At 47.7% G+C, this 19,870-nt stretch overlaps 1 protein-coding gene and 1 long non-coding RNA gene across 3 annotated transcripts; both read left to right on the forward strand.

Annotated features, from left to right (window-relative positions):
- Positions 1–1,708: 1,708 nt before the first annotated feature.
- On the forward strand, positions 1,709–16,266 carry LOC135407790 (heat shock factor protein 5-like). Its single transcript, XM_064643157.1, has 5 exons — positions 1,709–2,437; positions 3,113–3,415; positions 4,292–4,479; positions 14,877–14,997; positions 16,057–16,266. The coding sequence occupies exons 1-5, from the start codon at positions 1,945–1,947 to the stop codon at positions 16,125–16,127; spliced, it is 1,176 nt and encodes a 391-aa protein (XP_064499227.1). The 5' UTR covers positions 1,709–1,944; the 3' UTR covers positions 16,128–16,266.
- A 156-nt stretch (positions 16,267–16,422) lies between these two features.
- LOC135407791 (uncharacterized) lies at positions 16,423–18,303 on the forward strand. Of its 2 annotated transcripts, XR_010427031.1 has the most exons (3): positions 16,591–16,908; positions 17,290–17,404; positions 18,067–18,303. It is a non-coding gene; the product is annotated as an uncharacterized LOC135407791 (long non-coding RNA). The 2 variants fall into 2 exon arrangements; XR_010427030.1 differs by having other exon boundaries at positions 16,423–17,404.
- Positions 18,304–19,870: the final 1,567 nt, after the last annotated feature.

Raw genomic sequence — 19,870 nt, forward strand, 5'->3', positions numbered from 1 at the left:
GTTTGCTGTTAAACACATGCTAAAACAATGTGCAGAATTGCGATGTATTCACTAGTCAGGCTGGACTTGTGAATGCAGTCTTTGGAACAGAGTACAAAGGCAAGAACTACTAATACCACTGAATGAAAAACTTGATGTTCCTTGCCCCAGGGTATTGCAATACAGAGTAATAGAACCATTTAGGCTGGAAAAGGCTCTTAAGGTCAAGTCCAATCATAAACCATAACTCTTGTTTTACATGTAAATCTAATTATTTAAACCTTGCAATTTCCTTAAGGGATGGAAGGGAAGGGAAGAGGAGGGGAGAGGGAGGGGAAAGGGAGAGGAAGAGGAGACTTCAGAGAAAAGAACCAGTCAGTGGCAGACAGGAGGCTCCTGTTGTCACTGGAAGGTAAAGACTTGCAATATAGATGTGGAGCAGGCACGTTCCTGATGGACAACAAAGCTATTCCTGAGCTGTGAATGTGACCACTCCTGTTCTTACAGTTACATCTCAATTACCTGTTCTGCATGCACTGACTCTTTTTTTAAGCTCAAACCCACTGCAGAAATCAGACATGTCACATAAGGTTACAACAACTTTCAGTCCCTGTAGTCGGGACTGAGTGTTATTTGGGGTCCCCTGTCTCTCCACATTGTCTCTCTTAGCTCCTCTCTGTGTGTGCAGATGAGCTCACACAATAAAACCAAACATATCACACGGGGCATCAAGGTTAAATGATGGAAATAAATTTTAAAAAGGCATAAATTAGAAGAGGGGGGGGGAAATAGGCCTATTTCTTCCTACCATTAATGGAAAAGTGTTCCCAGTTCAAGAGACAATTTAAAATTAAAATAACAAGTGACACTAAGCACAGATCTACACACTGCAAGATCTGCTTTGCTCGTCTACATTGAAAGGAGTTGGCTGCAAAAGGGATTTTGCATTCTAACTCCCTCAAGACTGGGAGAAAAAGAGAAGAAAATAAATTATTACTAAGGAAATAAAAATGCAAAGCCTCTTGGGAAGACAGCAGCATGAGTTCACTAGAATTGTAGGCCATTAAGTCCTTGGGTAAAGCAACATCCTTCTATGGTGCAGCTTTGATGACAATGCTGACAAAATTTCTGCTCCTTCTTGCATTGCTGCTGACTCTGAAAAACGATAAAAGTGCAAAATCTGCAAAAGATGGGCAGAGACCGCAAGAAATAACTGGGCTAGTCTAAAGCAAAAGAGGCTAAAATAATGTCTTCTAATCTCTTTTTCCTTGTCCTGTGTTACCTGTCTGTTTTTTAAGTGGGTAACTCTGTTAGCAACCCCAGAAAAAATACTGAAGCTACTCAGTCTAGCGCCCTGTTCCTCTCTTCAGCTATGCAGAAGACAGAGTGATTTTGCTTTCAGTTTACAAATAGGAACAGTGTTCCATCATTTTATTCAATTTTGACCCCTGTGAAACTCACTGCACTTGCTTTGATGCTTTGGTGATGTGCATAAACCAAAGCAAAAAGGATGGTTTCAGTCAAATAAAGGGTTTGAGTTTGTGCCATCTCGCTAGTAAATCTAATGACAAGAAGATGGTGCAGTTAAGGCCATGAAATCTCAGTGCTTTCCTGCTCTGATGGCACCCAAGACACAGCAGCGTCCTTTATGTCATCGATGGTGCCGGGGACAGGATGCAGCACAAGGAGAGATCATGACACTCCCCTTCACTCCTAAACTCGCCGTGATTGCAGTTTCATGAGCTGCCGCCGAGCTCTGCCCGTCACTCCGGACCCCGCTCCCCCCCATTCGCGTCCCCGCTCCCCTCACGGCCCCTCCGGGCGCGCTCCGGGCTCTGCCCCGCGGGCTCTCCAGCGCCCCCCTCGGGCCGCGCGGCGCCGCCGCAGCCGCGGCCGTTGCGCTCCGGGCGTTGTGTCCTCGCGGCGCCGCGGGTCGCGACAGTCCGTCCGTCGGCGACCGGCGCCATGGAGGAGCTGCCGCTGCCCGCCGGCGTCAGCCCCAGCACCTTCCCCGCCAAGCTGTGGCAGCTGGTGAACAGCCCACGCGTCCGCTCCGTGCGCTGGGACCCCCGCGCCCAGGGGCTGCTCGTCGACCGGGCGCTCTTCGAGCGGGAGCTGCTGAGCGCGGGCGGCGCGGGCGGCGATGCGGCGGCGGCGGCCCCGGGCGCCTTCAAAGCCACCAACTTCGGCAGCTTCGTGCGCCAGCTCAACCTGTACGGCTTCCACAAGACGTCGGTGCTGGCGGGGGGCGGTGCCGCGGCCCTGCCGGCCTCTGCCGGGTCCCTGCTCCGCTTCTGCAGCCCCTACTTTCGGCGCGACCGCCCCGAGCTCCTGGTGCACATCAAGCGCCTGACCAGGGCCAACAGGGAGCGGCTGGCGGCCGGGCTGGAGGTGCGCAGCCGGCAGCCCAGCCGCTTCCAGCACCTCCACAGGGACCGGCTGCTGCCGCCCAGGGCCGGTGAGACGGGTGGGACACGCGGGGGGCGGGGGGTTGGAAATGGGAATGGGCACTGCCCCGAGCCAGGAGGGCTCCCTGCCCTTGCTGGGGCGGCTCAGCTCAGCTCAGCTCAGCTCACCCGGGGCCAGACAGGGTTGTCCTTGGGGAAGGCAGATCTGCTGGCACAGCCCGGGACCTGTTCCCGTGTGTCCCGCTCTGCCCGTGGGCTGCAGCAGGACAGTCTCGGCTGGGCTGCGCTGGGAACACCCTCGCTCCTCGCTGGCGAGCTGGCCCAACCCTGCCCAGGGATGTCCCTGCTCCCTGCCCAGCTCTGGGGAGGCTTAAGGAGCTCTCTGGGAGTCCGTGGGACACGATGGGTCGGTCCTGTGCAGGGACAGCTGGCGGGAGTATCCTGTGAGTTTGTGCAGAGGGGAGGAAGACTGGTAGGAAGTCTCCTGCCAAAGCTAGACGGTATTGCACGAGGATTGAATGAGTAGGTGAGAGCTAAATAGACAAGTTATTTGTTGTTGTAAATCCCCAGAACATGAGATTTTTTCTTTCTAACCCTGCTTGGGAGTATCTGAGATTTTATATTCCCTGATAGAAGTACAATTGCTGCCAAGGGAGGTGTACAGAAGGACCAATACTGACTCTCTATCACCTTTCTTCCTTTCTTCTTCCACTACTGCTACACAGTGAGCTTGGGCCAGAACCTCTTTACTTTACCAGCCAGAGGTTTAGATGTGCCTCCAGTCCCTTCCAGGACAAGTCAAGGTGTTCAAAGCTGTAAGGCTTCTCCAGCACCTCGCAGTAAAGTGGTTGTCACTCCAGGACTTCTCAGGTTTTCAAGGGAGGTCCCGGTCACATCCACATCCACAGTGCAGCCTGTGTTCTTCCTTCCACTGCTTCACCAAGAGCCTCAAACCGCTGCCATGGCCCTTCCAGAGCACAGCAGCTGCACGGCTTCAGAGCAGAACTCACCAGGCTACAATCCTGCAGGTATGGAAACAGCTTCTGCACTTGCTTTTCAAAACATACTAAGAAGTGATAGGTTTAAGTATCTTTCTTCAGTGCTCTGTCACCTGTTTATCTCAAGTGAGAATCAGATAGAAAGCGCAAGATCTAAAAGGAAGAGAGATCTTGAAAGCAAAAAGATTCACTCTCTGGTTTTCCTATCCTTCCTCCAGATTTAGAGCATCCCCTGGGGGTTTTGCACACAGCCTCTCTGTTGAGGTGAAAGGGCAAGGAGAAAAGCATTTGACCACAACTAGTCGGTGTTAGGTTGACTTTTATCTTTCTTTTAATTAAGCAAAACTAGGACAATGATAGGATAGTGCAGATTTTTAAGGTTATCTGTCCTGCAAAGAATGACATTACTTTTAGATGACGTCTGTGTGTTACCCAAACAGTCCTACCTGGAGAACACTGTTCCACAGCGCTGCTTTTTAGAATAAAATCGCAGTTCAGTTTTGGTGTGTGCGTCTGAAGATGTAATCTCATCTTAGGTGAATCCACTTTCAGTGGTATGTTGTGATGAGAAACCAAAACAGCCAAATCAAAAAGCTGATGGGAAGATACAGAAGTCTGCAATTATGAAGCTTTTATGTGTGTGTACAGACTTTACAATCCATATTTTAATATTTTATATAATATATATAATTTATGTATAATTTCAATTTACACATCAACTAGAATACTTTTCTTTAAGATTAATAAATCGGTAATTGGTCTTCAGATGACCTGGAGAGCACAAATACATTTCTGGAATTGAGTTTACTGTGTGATTCCTGAAATGTTTGATCAAAGGAAGCAATAGAGCTCTGCAAACCAAACCCAAATTCTGGAAGCCTGATGACCACGTTTGGATTCTTGCAGCCACACTGGGGAGTTCAGCCCCCGATTCTCTGACTGGCAGTGCTGGTTCTGCAGCATCAAGGATCTCCAGCTGGGCCTGTAATCCCTCTGCTGCAGACGAGTGGGCAGGAGTAGATCCGGAAGTTGTGTTTCAGATGCTCGAGGAGGTGCTTGCATCAAACCTGCCTGAAATGTTTCCCTTTCTTGAGGTAACTCCATTCAATAGCAATGCTGGGGGCTGGACTGACCTGTTTTTAATGTAGTTGCCCGCCTGAGAAGTAAAGGCTTCTTTAATTCAGCTTCTAGTGGACAGCAAAGAGTTTGGTTGGTAAAGTTAAGGTTTAAAGAAGAAGAGGGACTGAAAAAGTATCCCACATTCATGAGCGTGAGGTGGGTTAGCTTGTGTTGGCCAAATTAGGGGACTCATTTTCTTGGGAAAAATACCTCCTGCAGTTGCATTCACAGTGATGAAGTGGAAGCTTTGTAGGTTATAACATGATGTCTTGGATCCTAAATAAGAGAAGAGTATTTTGAGCACTGCCACTGAAGGCAAAGTCTCACACGCAGTGAGGGGCATGTGAGAGGTCCCTCTGTTGCAGCACCAGATGTGGGCTCTAGCTCTTTTTCTTTTGAACCCCAAAGAAAGCCAAGAGCTGGACTGCACCTGGTGCTGCTGCCCGTGGCTCAAAGTGCTGTGGTGTGCATGTGCTGGAGCTGCAGCAGTTTATTGCCACGACCCGGGGGGAAGGAATGGGATCGGGCACTGCAAAAAGGGTCTGAGACACAATAGAGGTCTGGTGAGGCAATGCCAACTTTATTAGGGAGAGCAGGGACTTAAATAGGGAAGGTCTGAAGGGAGGATCCAGAACTGGGGAGGAGCAAGGGATTGACATTTCAGGAAGGAAAACGATTGGGTACATGGGTAGTAAGGGGAGGAGTTTGGGTGTCTCTGGGGGAAAGGGCCAATAACAGCTGCCTCTGCACTGCAGCAAACCTCAGCCAATCACAGGCAGAGGAGCGGGAAAACAGGGAAAAAGGCGGGAAACTCTGAGGGGAAGGAGAAGACAATATGGAGGACAAAAATTTTAAAACGACAACTGGGGTACAAATGGGGTACAAACAACCATGTAACAATACAACAACAACTGGGGAATAACGGGGAATAACTGTCTAGTCCGTGATATATGTCATATTCGGTGTAAAGCACAAGTCCGGTGTAGAAATGTCTTGTTTGGTATAACAGCTGTCATTCGGGGCTGTAGATTTCTCTCCATCTCTGAAATTCCTCCCACTCAGTTCTTCGTTCCCCAACATCTCCCCCTTCTTTGTTTGTTTGAGCGGAGGTAGCGACGATGTTGGCAGTCACAGACGATATCAGTGTTTTCCTCAGAAATACGATTAAACAAGGTAAGATAACACATACTGAGGTTAAACCAAAAAGAGCAATAAGACATAGAATAATTAACTTCCGGGTCCAACTAGGTAAATTTGGTAGCTGTAGCCAATCAAAGAGGTCATCGAGTCCTCCGCCCTTGTCTTGACGAATTTCTCGGACCAGGCCCTTCAATCGGTCAATACTTTGGTGGATTGACTCGGCATGGTCCGAGAAATTCATGCAACACATGCCCTCAAACTCCTGGCACCCGTGACCGTGCGCCAGGAGGAGGAAATCGATGGCGGCTCGATTCTGTAAACTTACCTCTTTTAATTTCTGGGTGTCCGCTAGCAGGCCCTCAATTGCTTGGGTGGTCGCATTCGCCTCCTTGGTGAGCCAACAACCAAGGTGCGTTAGCAAAGAGAGGGCGTGTGCTGTCCCTATCCCAGGGATAGGGAAGGACGCCCAGAAATTCTTCACCCTGGACCATATGTGAATGTTGGAATCACAATCTTCTGGGAAGGGCAGAGGAGTGGGCCAATATTGAGGCCTTCCAACATTCGCATGGGGTGCAGGGAGGGAATTTTGGAGCCGAATTGGTGCGTTGATCACTTGGGGTTCAGAATTAACTTTTGGGGCGACAGACTTGGACCCGGGGAAACGAAGAGGTGCTCCCATAGAAAAGGAAAGGGATCTTTTAACTCGATTTTTGGGGAAAACAAATTGGTTTTGTAGGTGAAACTTCGCCGGGTTAAACAAGGCCAACTTTCCTATTGTGCAGGGTCCTCCCTCGGGGTAGGCCTTAATTCCTGGCCATGCCCGATCCCCGCACAATAGGAAATATCCTTTCGGGAGCTTCATGTTCCTGGGAACATGCTCCGTAGGGATGGTTGTTACCATTGACCCGTTACACCACGGCGAAGTAAGGTCGCGATAAAGGGGGTTATTGGCTGTCACATTATGAGGTGTAAACAAAACAGGTTGGGTATAGCGATGGAATAAAACACAGGCATTAGTTGGGAGCGAACCTAATAAATCAATTTCTTCGAAAGGAACGTCAATAAAAGTGAGGGCTGATATCGTCTGGGCGAGGTTGGGGGAACTGAGCGGGCCTGCCCCTTTATTTCTTGTCTGGGCAACAAAGGAGCTCCATTCCGCGGAGGTAATGGGGACTCCAACCAGGCACGTACGAAATGGACTACCAGCACTGGCTAAGGCTAGGCATAAGGTGTCCGTGCCGGTAGCCTTAGCCAGCGTTACCCATAGGTTTTCTCCTGGTTGGCTCATCCACTCTCGCAGAGGTGACGTGTCGCGGAGAGGGACGAGCTCCAGGATGACTGCGCTGACGATGATGATGGAGCGCAACAGATGCATGTTGTCTGCGTAGCTCACTCGCGATGGATTTTGACTCTCCTCGCCGGGACCCACTTTGGTCCGTCGGGACCTGAAATACAAGCGTAGCCCTTCCCCCATGTTATCAAGGGGAAAGGGCCCGCCCATGTCTCTGTCAGCGGGTCCCGGTACATGATCTTAGCTTTTTGGGAGGACGAGTTAACTACGCTTGATCCGAAGTGCCGGTCTATGGGACTTCTGTCTGAGTGAGTTTCTTGTTCTTCCAACAAATTCAAAAAATTTAAAACATACATGATTTTATCTAGTTTTTCTTGGGGGGAGAGGCCAATACTCCCCCTCTTTTGTTTTTTAAGCAAATTTTTTATGTTTTGGTGGGCCCGCTCCACTATACCCTGTCCTGTGGGATTGTGAGGGATTCCAGTGGTATGGTGTACTCCCCACTGTTCAAAGAACCGTTTCGTGTCCGCAGACACGTAGGAGGGTCCGTTGTCAGTTTTCACTTGCTTCGGGACACCCATCCTCGCGAATGCGGACAGAAAGTGTTTTTTCACGTCACGGCTCTTTTCACCAGTATGCGCGGTGGCTACGACCATCTTTGAAAAAGTATCGATGGATACGTGTACATATTTTAACTTGCCGAATTCAGGGACGTGCGTTACATCTGATTGCCAGATTTCTAACGCTGAGAGCCCCCTCGGGTTGGTCCCCTCTGGGGCGACTGACGTGATTACCTGACAATCAGGGCACGTTTTCAAAATTTCCCTGGCTTGAGATAATTTGAGGCCAAATTGTTTTTGTAGCGATCGCGCATTCTGATGGAAGAACTCGTGGGAAATTTTAGCTTGTTGGTATAAATTGGGAGTAACTACCATACCTGCCAGATGGTCGGCAAGTTGGTTTCCCTCCGCCACGGGACCGGGTAGAGTGGTGTGTGACCTGGTGTGGACAACGAAGAAGCCGAATTGTCTGTTTTGGATTAGAAATAACAATTTGGTTAACAACTCAAACAAATGCCGATTAGATACTTCTTTCAGATAGGAATTTTCGATACGTTTGACCACACCAACAACGTATGCCGAATCGGAAACAATGTTGATTGGTTCACCACAGAAAATTTGGAAGGCTCGCACAACTGCTGAAAGCTCGACGATTTGGGGAGAACCTTCTACTTTATGGATATCATACTGCCAATTGTTATTTTCGCGCCAAATTATTACTGCATTGCCGGTTCTCCCTGAGCCATCGGTAAATACTGTTTTAGCATCTTTTATAGGCAAGTCTGATTGTACAATTTTTAGTTTTAATGGAATTTGGATTAATCGCTGAATAAATGGGCACGCCGGGAGATGTATCCGAATTTCTCCCGGGTAGCCTCCGATGGCAATTTGGAAATCGACAGAGGTTTGCAGCAGTTGATCCAGATGCTCAGAGGTCAGCGGGAGGTAAATAAAATCTGGTTCCTCACCGCTGAGCTCTAAGCATCTAGTGCGGCCTTTAAATATTACTTTACTAATCATCTCTGCGACGGTGGTGATCGTCTTTCCGAATTGGTGTTGGAGGAACATCCACTCCCACAGACAGAAGTCTTTTAGACCGTCAGTAAATTGGCCGAGAAGGCCAAATGGTTGTCGCTGTTCTCTTAGAATTACTAAGGAAGATGGCAGTCCCTCCATCTTCCTATGTGATTGTCTCTCTGTTATTTTTCTTTCGAAAATGGATAAGGTACTGACTGCCTCTGGTGTTAAATGGCGGGGGGAGGACAGGTCAGCGTCTCCGCGAAGCAGCTCAAAAAGTGGGTGCAAATCTCCGGTTGTGATTCCCAGCACAGGCCGGATCCAATTGATCGCGCCCAGTAGTTTTTGGAGGTCATTTAACGTTTGGACTCTTTTATTAATTTTAACAGATTGAGGCCGAATCGTTTTTTCTGTGATTCTGAGTCCAAGATACCTCCAAGGTGATTCCCTTTGAACTTTTTCAGGGGATATCTCCAATCCGTTATCTTTTAATGCCAAGATGGTTGAATTTAGTGTCTTGTCGACAGCTAATTGGGATTTGGCACAAATCAAAACATCATCCATATAATGGAAGATGATTGATTGTGGATATTGTTGCCGAATCGGACGCAACACTTCTGCCACAAACATCTGGCAGAGTGTTGGGGAATTTTTCATCCCCTGGGGAAGCACCTTCCACTGAAACCTGCGATGGGGTTCACAAACATTGATAGCTGGGACTGAGAAAGCGAATCGCGCCGAATCAGCCGAATTTAGATAAATTTGAAAGAAGCAGTCCTTGATATCAATGACCACTAGGGGCCATTCAGCAGGGAGCATGGATGGTGACGGCATTCCCTGCTGAAGGGCTCCCATTGGTTCCAGGACTTCATTCACTTTTCTCAGGTCCTGAAGAAATCTCCAGGCACCTGAGGCTTTTTGAATAACAAACACTGGAGTGTTCCAGGGACTGGTGGAAGACTCCAGGTGTCCTTTGGCCAATTCTTGATCTACTAAATCGTTGAGAATTTGCAGCTTTTTGCATGGTAGGGGCCACTGATCCACCCAAACTGGCACATCGGTCTTCCAGCTCAGTTTGGGGAGCTGCTTCACTTCAGTGACCCCTCCTAAAAATTTTGGTCTGGGGACAGGGTTCTCAAGGAGAGCTCCTACTGCCCCATCGCGTCCCGTCCCCACAACGTGATTGGAATATTCAAGATATACGGTTGGAGGGATGCTGGTCTGCCCTCCGGCCCATAGACAGTTAATACCTCCTTACTCCGGACCGGATATTGTGTTCCCCCCACGCCGCTGACTTGCACGTAGGCCGTTGTCGCGGGCCATCCGTGCGGCCAGTCCTTAGAGGCGATTATAGTTACATCAGCTCCCGTGTCCAAGAGGCCTTCCACTTTGACCCGCTGCGGGTGTCTGGGCTGTGAATAGTAAATAAGACATGTTAGAAGAGGGCGAGAAGATTCGACTGTAGTCGACCACAACACTTCCTTGTTGTCTTCTCTTCTCCGCTCTTCATCCACAGACAGCACGCGCAGCAGGTCATCCATGGACACCATCTTGGCCACGGGAGAGTGTTCTTCTAGCTGTACTGGGGGAGTGTGAACACAGAGACAAACAGCGATGTTATTGTTTGTAAGTCCGGTCAGGAGAGAAGGCACTACTAATATTCCCTTATCTACTGCCGAAAGATGTGAGGTTATGAGGTAAGTAGCGTCAGGGTCGACTGCGGTCGACGGCTCGACCCTGGCGAGCTGCTCGTACGAGCTTAAGTGAAGGGAAGGATGCACGACGGACAGGATTACCCAGGGAAGTGAAATGTACTGTTTCGCCATGGGGACCGGGTCAGGGAGCGGCCGTCGAGTCACGGGGTAGCTGGGCGTGATGACTGGCGCAGGATGGAGCGCACATGGGGGGCATTTGGTGTCATCGCGCTCCCCCGAGCGCTCAGCTCCCCGTTTCCCGACGGCCCACACTCACCCGACCGGAGGTCCGGCATGGACGAAAAGGTAACCCTTTTTTGTAGCCGGGGGGAACGACGCGAAGGGAGAGGCTCGCCATTAATGTTGGTTAGGGACCGGCAACTGGAGGTCCAGTGCCGTCCCTTCCCACACCTACGACAGAGGGTATTAGGTAGGTTGGGCGTTGATTGTGATAACTTAGGGCAATGTTTTTTGAAATGCCCTTTGTCCCCGCATTCAAAACAATGATTTGGTCCTGAAAATGCGGCAGCCATTAGACGTGCCTTATGGGAGTTTGACCCTATATTCTTACACGCCTCAATCATGTCAAGCAGAGTGGGATCCTTTAAGAGCTTTAATGCTCTTTGGCAGTCCTCGTTGGCCTTTTCGATAACCAATTTTTTAAATAAAATTTCTTGGCACTCTTTTTGAGGTACCTGCCTGGCAATAGCCTCTTTAAGCCTGGTTATGAAATCGGTAAATGGTTCTTTGACGCCTTGGTCAATCATCGTGAAGGAGGGGGTCGGCACATATGCGTCGGCTACCTTCTTCAGGGCGTCTAAGGCCAATTCTTTTGATTTATCTAATAATTTTGGGTCCAATCGAGCTTGATCCCCTCTGCGCGTGTAGTCGCCCTCACCATAAAGCATGTCTACTGCCTGCCTCGGGGGAATACCTCGCCTCTCCATCTTATCGTTCACCCAGGTTACAATACGTTTCTTCCACTCCGATTCGAATGCTGAGGCCTGTACCGTCGTGAGCAGCCCTCCCATCACTCCCCGGATGTCAAAAGGTATCAAAGTATAAGCCAGAAAAAATGATTCCATTAGACCGATGGTGAAGGGCGCACCCAACCCATACTCCACTATAGCTTTTTTGATATCTTTAAGCATGGGGTATGAGATGGGGCGCCACTCCGGTGGTTTTCCTTCCTCATAATATACAGGGAAAGCCTTTAGGAATTCCGCATCCCTAGCGGATGCGGCTTCCTCCCGGAACTCGCTCCAGATGTCTGGAGCGTCTGGTGTCTCGTCCGGGGAGTATGGTGGCCAGTAATAATCTGAGGTGGAGTGCCGGCGGGCGGAGTAGGCCCCGGTGGCCCGGGCCTTATGGGCGCGGCCATCTTGGCGGATGTCCCTCTTGGCCTTCGCCTTGGCTCCGCCCACTGCACCGCGCGACTTCCGGGAGGGGGATTGATCGGGGGAGGAGTCTGGAGTGGCGGAAGATGGCGTAGAGGGAGGCGTGTCTGGGGAGGGGCTCCGATACGGGGGCGGAGACGGCGCAGTGGGTGGAACTACAAGAGCCCGCCTCCGCTTTTGCCGCCTAGATCTTTCCCGCGCTCCCCGGGGCCCCGCCTCCTCGACGCCATTTCGCGAACGCCGCGAGTCCCTTCTTCTTGCCCTCCCGCCATCTTGCGAATCACTGTCCGAATCCCTCCCGCCATCTTGGGTGTAATGTCCGATGTTTTTCTTCCCTCTCCCGGTGTCCTTATCTGTGGTGCAAGTGTCCGTGTCCGTATATTTAGAGTCTTTTTCCGCGTCCATGTGTGATTTCTTTTCTTCAGTAAACTTGGAGGAAACAGCTTCTTTGGTGTTACTGCTGTCGTTCTTATTCATCATCTGGTGCTGTAGCACCATCAGAATAAGCCTCCAGGCGATAAGCGCCTCTTTCGCGAGTCGGTCACCCCTGCCGCTCTCTCGCCAGAGTTCGAAACCTATGGCTTGCCACTTGTCAAACGTGGTGTTATCATTGACGTGATGGCCATGGCGGTCAAGCCATTTAGCGAGGGCTTTTGCTGACTTTTTGTCTAAAGGGTGACCGTGCTCAATTACAAAGTCTTTGAGGCGTCTGTAAACATACTTTTGGGAGGTGGAGAGTGTGAGTCCCATGGTGTTAATTAGGTTCCTCGACACTCTCTGGTGTAATTCCTCCCTTTTTGTTTAAATTTGTTGCTGGGGAAGGTGTGGGGTGCAGGTGTAGGGAATGTCCCCCGCAGCTCACCTGTCCGGTGCGCGACCCACGCGGCAGCAAAGGATGCCCGTAGTCGTCCGCTGTGCAGGGGAGGGTCGGCGGAGAAATCCTCGCTCCTGAGGATCCTTGAGTCCAGTGAAGGCGCAGGAGTTCTCTCGATACGAGAGACCTCTACTGGGCCCCACGTTGGGCGCCACTTGCCACGACCCGGGGGGAAGGAATGGGATCGGGCACTGCAAAAAGGGTCCGAGACACAATAGAGGTCTGGTGAGGCAATGCCAACTTTATTAGGGAGAGCAGGGACTTAAATAGGGAAGGTCTGAAGGGAGGATCCAGAACTGGGGAGGAGCAAGGGATTGACATTTCAGGAAGGAAAACGATTGGGTACATGGGTAGTAAGGGGAGGAGTTTGGGTGTCTCTGGGGGAAAGGGCCAATAACAGCTGCCTCTGCACTGCAGCAAACCTCAGCCAATCACAGGCAGAGGAGCGGGAAAACAGGGAAAAAGGCGGGAAACTCTGAGGGGAAGGAGAAGACAATATGGAGGACAAAAATTTTAAAACGACAACTGGGGTACAAATGGGGTACAAACAACCATGTAACAATACAACAACAACTGGGGAATAACGGGGAATAACTGTCTAGTCCGTGATATATGTCATATTCGGTGTAAAGCACAAGTCCGGTGTAGAAATGTCTTGTTTGGTATAACAGCTGTCATTCGGGGCTGTAGATTTCTCTCCATCTCTGAAATTCCTCCCACTCAGTTCTTCGTTCCCCAACAGTTTATTGTCCTCTTTGTGTTTTGAGGTCTCCAGTAAAGTTTCTGGCTTGGAAATCCTCAGCCGGAGCAAACTTGCCACTACTGCTCTCCATGTCCCATAGCTTAGTCGTCTTCCTCTTGGGTATCCCTCTTTCTAGGAAGGGATATGTTTTCTAATCTAAAGTCCCTGCAAAGCTCCAGCCTCGATGGGACTGTTCTGCTCAGTGCAGTGCAGGGAAGAACACGTCCTCGCACCAGCACACACGGAGTTGGCAGGACTCTTTCCTTAGAGCCCTCTCAGTGTATTGGGTGTCACCTGCATGTTAAACATTGTCAGCTTTGACAGCTTTTGAACTGTGTTTGAGAAGTAAATCTCTATTTTTAAGGCCTTTGGGGCCCAGACTTCCTTGTTAGCAAGGAGGGATTAAGTGTGTGAGCCATGGAGTTGTTGGGGGGCAGGCGTTTGGGTTTCGAGGCCCCATGACTTGTGTAATTGGTGTGAAGGACAGTGCTGGTCCTGGATGTGAAATGGTCAAGGACTTATTGAAGTGGTCAAAGGCTTATTCTGTGTTGAAGAGCGATTCATGGACTATTAGACTTTTTGTTGGACAAGTTACCTCTTCTGATTAGGAATCCCCTTTCTCTAACTCTTGCTCTTCCCAGACTTCTCTGGAATGTTCAGTTCCTGTACTGGCACAGGCCTTTTTGCTTATTGTTACACAACTTTGCCAAAGAATGTCTCTGTTTCTATTGATGTACGGACCTGTTGCCTTTTGTATATTTAACATTGAGTAAGGGCAAAGTCAAGGTGGGGAGTGTGATTTTTTGGCATTACCAGTATCTTCTTCCCAAGTGTGATGCCCTTTTGTCTACTGTAACATCACACATACCAGTTTTCAAAAGCGTTTGATTGCTTAATAGAAGGAAATGTTGCAGGCTCTGAGCAGTCATTCATCTCTAGGATTCTGATGGATAGGCTATGGCAGAAGAGATGAATATCCTAGAACTGGTCATAGTGAGAATATCTTTGTGCCTAAAGGTAATTTCCAGGTGCTTAACCTTGGGTCTTTACTTCCTCAGCAGAGCAGAAACATAACTTGGTTGTCTGGTTTTGGGGAGCTTTTTACCCTACAGATTATTGTCACATGATCATGGAAATACACCAGTTCAGTAAATGGCTGGCTGCAAAGTGCGTGTTGGGCAGCAGCAGAAGGCTCCGAAAAGCAAGCAACACCTTGTAATTTATTGTCTTAGAAGGAGGATAGGCGGGGGGGGATTCCCAGCCAGAAATGTGTGGCTCATGTGTAGTTTTGCACCACGCAGCCCTGTGCAGTGAGCAACCTGACACACGTGTGGGGTAGCAAGGAGGGCACCTGGATTTCTGTTGACTGGTTTCTTGCAGCTCCTGTGAGGGCAAAGTTCTGACTGTGAGGACACACAGCCTCACTTAGTGTATTCTGGTTTTCTGATTTCATGTTTTGCTTAATAGGACAAGAGCTTTCACTTTGGCAACCTTAATTCTGAGTTTAAAGCACTTGTCCTGTAAACCATCTGAGCAGTGTTCACTTTGTGTTACACATCCTTCTGGAGCGTAGAACAGTTTTTACTGTGTCCCTAAAGTGATTCCAAGAAAATATCGAGTGATCCTTGGGTTTATTTCTATTTGTTTTTCTTTTAAGGGGAATATTAGTGTTCCCTCTGAGTCTTCAGGAGGGGAGCCTGGGAACAAGGCTGCAGCAGAGAAAGCTTTGCCTGGCAGTGCGAGCAGCGGGAACAGTTCCCTGGAGCCAAATGAGCCTGGTAAGAAGAGAGTCTACGTTCTTTTAGAGATGACCGAGACAGCTGCTCTAAGGCTGAGTGTTACAGGAAGGGGAGATCAGAGCAGCTGAGTTATTGTCTGCAGTGTTAGTGCTTCCTTGTGCCTTCAGTGAAAATATTGTGCTTGTACAACCTCACAGAGTACTCACCAACACACTTCTCTAGATGTGCTCAGACCAGGTGTTCTTCTGTGCAAAAGGGTGTGAATTAGATCAGTGAACAAAACCTGACGTTCTGGGAGTTGCGCCACCAACCCAGATGTGCTACAGAGGCAGTGCTGAGTAATGAGGTGACTATTAAAGCAACAGGGAGAAAACCCAGCAAACTGGTGATGTCAGTGTAGAAGTCCAGGCTTTTTGTCTCAAATCACTACCTACATTTAATACCAATCTGCTGATACCTATGCTGAGACGCGTGAGAAAAACAAGAGGCAGAACATCCGAGGCCAAGCAATTCACAAATCCAGTAACTAAAGGAAAACCTGAATGTCCCCAAATCAGCAAGACCCAAGAGGAGAGAGAGAGCACTTTAGATCTATTCTAGGGCAAAGGTGGTGCAGGCTGCTGGCCTTGTAGGGAGGCCTTTTCCCTCCCAGCTGTTCCTCCAAGAGCTGATGGTAGAGTTGGAGGAACTGTTGCTCACTTCAGAGGGCAGTTTCTAGATCCCAGATAACGATGCTGGTTAATAACTCAGCTCACATTGCCCATGAGTTTCAACCATTTAAGTAAGGACTGAGGCCTTTGGCGGCACAGAGAAAGAACAAGGCTGGAGCTGTCTTTGTGAGATGTGACTGTCTCTGTTTAAAGCTCTTGTGCCATTTGCAGGGTGAGTGCTGGGACTTTATTGGGTGCTTCAAAACTTTAAAGTATTGAAAACTTGGAAGAATTCCTATTCTTTAAACAGCAGGCCTCAAATTCCCAAGTGAGAGCCTGCCTTTGAGGCCATCTTTTGCAGTCCCTGACAGGAGTACAAGTGCTCGATGTGCTGCTGAGGAGAATGTACACAAGGACCCACAGTGACTCTGTTCCCTTTGTTTCCCAGAGGTCCATGAGCTGTACCTTGCCAGGAGAGCTGCTCTGCGTGGGAGGAAGCGACTGAGGGAGAGCCTGTGAAACAGGGCAGCTGGAATCCCTCTGTTTATAGTTATATTTAAAGATGGGTAGAGTTACATTTCTAGATATAGTTGCATATTTATATTTATAGATGTATAGAGATGAAATAATATATTAATAGCTATTATTATTTTAACATAACATTTAATATTATTAGTATTGTAATTATTACTAATATCAATATATTAATAATTATATAATTATGTAATTTTATTATATTATCATATAATAATATAATTCTATATCGTTGTTATTAATATGTTTTATAGTTAGTACTATATTATTACAATATCTTATTAGAATTATTTAATATTGTTTACAATTTAATATTTTTAATTTCTTTAAAAATATTATATATATTATTTATTTACATTTATTTTATTTATAGATGTACATATTTATATATGTATCGTTACATCTTTATATAGTTATATTTTTATATATTATATTTATTTATATATATACACACTACATATAATTTTATATCTAGTTATATTTATAGGTGTATATAGTTACATAGTTAGATGTATACGGATGTTTAGGTACGTATATTGATGTTTGTATAGGTATAGGCTGCTTTCTCACCTCTGCTGCCTTTTCCATCCCTCACTCTTCCCGCTGTGCCGCCTCTGTCCCCGCTCCCTGTGCCGCCTCTGGGCTGGTGGCCGGGCCGGGGGAGCAGCAGCTCCAGCCCCAGGTCCCGGCCCCCCGCACCCCCATGGGACTGGGGGGAGCTTCTGGTGGCACCAGGCACCACTCCCCAAGGAGCTGCTGGAGGATGGTGAGGCTGAGGGGGCTGGGGGGGCCGAGGGGATGGCGATGCTGAAGGGACAGTGATGCTGAGGTGATGGTGGCACTGAGGGGACAGTGGGGCTGAGGGGGCTGGGGGAGCTGGGGGGGATGCTGAGAGCTGAGGGGATAAGGGAGTGGCAAAGGCTGAGGCAGTTGATGGGGCTAAGGGGCCTGTGACATTGAGATGATGATAGGGTCTGAGGCAAGTGGAGGGGTCTGAAGGGACTGGGGGAGCTGAGGGCTCTGGGTTTGCCAAGGGCATGGTGGGGCCGAGGGGATAGTGGGGGACCAACGGGGAGCACAGTGGGGTCCAAGCCTGTCCAAGCTTGCTGGGCCACAGCACATGTTCCAGACTCTCCACTTTTGCCAGGACTGCCCTGAATTCTTTTTGAGCAGCAAGAGACTGATGAGGGCCAAGAGAGAGAAGCTGACGACCACCAGCCACATCTTGACCAGGGACCTGTTGCTGCTGCCTGAGACCCTTGGTGAGGCCACTGGGGCTGGTGAGACAGAATGGATGTGAGGGTAGTTTGGGGTTGGAAATGGGCACTGCCCCGAGTCAGGAGGGCTCCCTGCCCTTGCTGGGGGTGGTTCAGCTCAGCTCAGTTCAGCTCACCCAGGGCCAGACAGGGTTGTCCTTGGGGAAGGCAGATCTGCTGGCACAGCCCGAGACCTGTTCCCGTGTGTCCCGCTCTGCCCGTGGGCTGCAGCAGGACAGTCTCGGCTGGGCTGTGCTTGGAACACCCTCGCTCTTCGCTGGGGAGCTGGCCCAGCCCTGCCCAGGGATGTCCCTGCTCCCTGCCCAGCTCTGGGGAGGCTTAAGGAGCTCTCTGGAAGTCCATGGGACATGGTGTCCTGTGCAGGGACAGCTGGCGGGAGTATCCTGTGAGTTTTGTGCAGAGGGGAGTAAGACCTGGCAGGAGGTCTCCTGCCAAAGCTAGACAGTATTCCACGAGGATTGAATGAGTAGGTGAGAGCTAAATAGACAAGTTATTTGTTGTTGAAAATCCTCAGAACACGGGATTTTTTCTTTCTAACCCTCCCCGGCAGGATCTAAGATTTTGTAATCCCTGATAGAAGTGCAGTTACTGCCAAGGGAAATGTACAGGAGGACCAATGTTGACTCAATATCCCCTTTGCTTCCCAGATGTCCATCTGTACCTCTCCAGGAGGGCTGCTCTGCATGGGAGGGAGAGACCGAGGAAGAGCCTGTGAAGATGGGGCGGCTGGGATCCCTCTGTATATACTTATATTTAGAGATGTGTATAGTTATAGTTATACCTAGGTAGTTATAGGTATATAGATATTTACATATGTAGATTGAATATTTGTATAGGTATATTTGTATATTTATCTAGTTATATATGTACCTAGTTGTATTTATGTATGTACCTAGTTGTATTTATGTATGTATCTAGTTGTATTTATATATGTATGTTATATTTCTATCTGTATTTAGTTATAATTACATATGTGTGCAGTTGTATAGCTATATAGTTATATTTATTCTAGTTATAGGTATATGGATTTTTAGATACATATATGTATCTAGTAATATGTATGTATATTGCTATATTTAGGTATATTGTTATATTTTCATTATATTTAAATATGTATAGAGTTGCATAGCTGTCTAGTTATATTGATGTAGTTATAGGCCTATGGATATATTGATATTTGTATATTTATATATAGGTTCACTATGTGTATATTTATATATGTATTTATATAGTATATTTAACATGTAATTATATTTATATCTATATTGTTATTGTTAGGTGTATGTAGTTATGTTTCTGTAGGTACAGAGTTGTATAGTTTTATAATTATATTTATTTACTTATAGGTATGGTGTTATTTGGATAGGTATATTGATATTTTTGTATTAGTTTATAGGCTGTACAGTTGTAGTACTCTGCAATAAATTAACTTTTTTAACTGCAGTTAATATTTGTATATTTTTACATAGCATAGTTGTAGCAATCTAATAAATTTTTTTAAACTTAAATCGATATTTGTGTTTTTATAAATCAGCACAGGTGTAGCAATTTGTAATAAATTTTATTTTTTAAACTTAAATTTACTTTTGTATGTTTATGTATCGGTAATGTGGGTGTAGAAATGTGCAATAAATTTAATTTTTAAACTGAAATAAATGTTGATTTGTGTTTTTTGAAGCAATTAGCAGAATTTTGAAGATTTTGGCAGCGGACTGGGGGAAAATATCAAGACATGCACAGCAGATCCCCCTGTTCCAGTAAAGCTGGGAAATGAAACCATAGATTTTGGATAGACAGTGGAGTCACATGTTCAGTGATAACCTACTGCAAGGGCCCACTAAGAGAATTGACTCCACTCAATGTAGAACAAACCAGGAGCAAACCCAGCAAGGGTAAATCCATACCCTGTCAGACTGGAAGTCCCTCACAGACGGCTCAGGGAGTTCCAACTGAACTTAATCCCTGACAGAAACAAACAGGGACTCTGAGCTAGCTCCGCTCTGTTTGGCAGTGTGTTGGCAAACCAACTGGAACAGTGGTGGAGTAACAATACCAGTGTAACTGCTGCAACATGTGGATGAATGAAAATCAATTGATAGAAATGTTGAAACGTTCCAAAATCCAGAAGGGTGGTGGATAACTGGGAATTAACAAGTTCTTGTAACCACTAAAATGATAGAAGCCCTTTTTTGAGAAGTTCCACAAAGGAACTCGCATGGATGGTGGTGCTATGATAAGTAGTATCAGAAGACATCAGTATCTTCTTGGTTTAGTGGATATATTTTCAGGACACAGGCTATGATCATCCCCTACTCACATAAGCCCCTTCCTCACACACTGCACAATAAAACAAGTGTGCGTGGTATCTTCAAATGGAGACAAGAGAAGGCAAAGCCGATGACTGAGGACTTAGCTTATGGAACAGGAAATGCTGTTTTTCTATAGTTGGAA

The sequence above is a fragment of the Pseudopipra pipra genome, chromosome Z, assembly GCF_036250125.1.
Source record: "Pseudopipra pipra isolate bDixPip1 chromosome Z, bDixPip1.hap1, whole genome shotgun sequence".
Lineage (NCBI taxonomy): Eukaryota > Metazoa > Chordata > Aves > Passeriformes > Pipridae > Pseudopipra > Pseudopipra pipra.

Bases quoted from the DNA above. Each gene is read 5' to 3' on its own strand.
- LOC135407790 (XM_064643157.1), top strand. From the start codon at position 1,945: ATGGAGGAGCTGCCGCTGCCCGCCGGCGTCAGCCCCAGCACCTTCCCC. The intron at 2,438-3,112 runs GTGAGACGGGTG...ACTGCTACACAG, and splicing joins GCTGCTGCCGCCCAGGGCCG to TGAGCTTGGGCCAGAACCTC. The intron at 14,998-16,056 runs GTAAGAAGAGAG...TTTGTTTCCCAG, and splicing joins CCTGGAGCCAAATGAGCCTG to AGGTCCATGAGCTGTACCTT.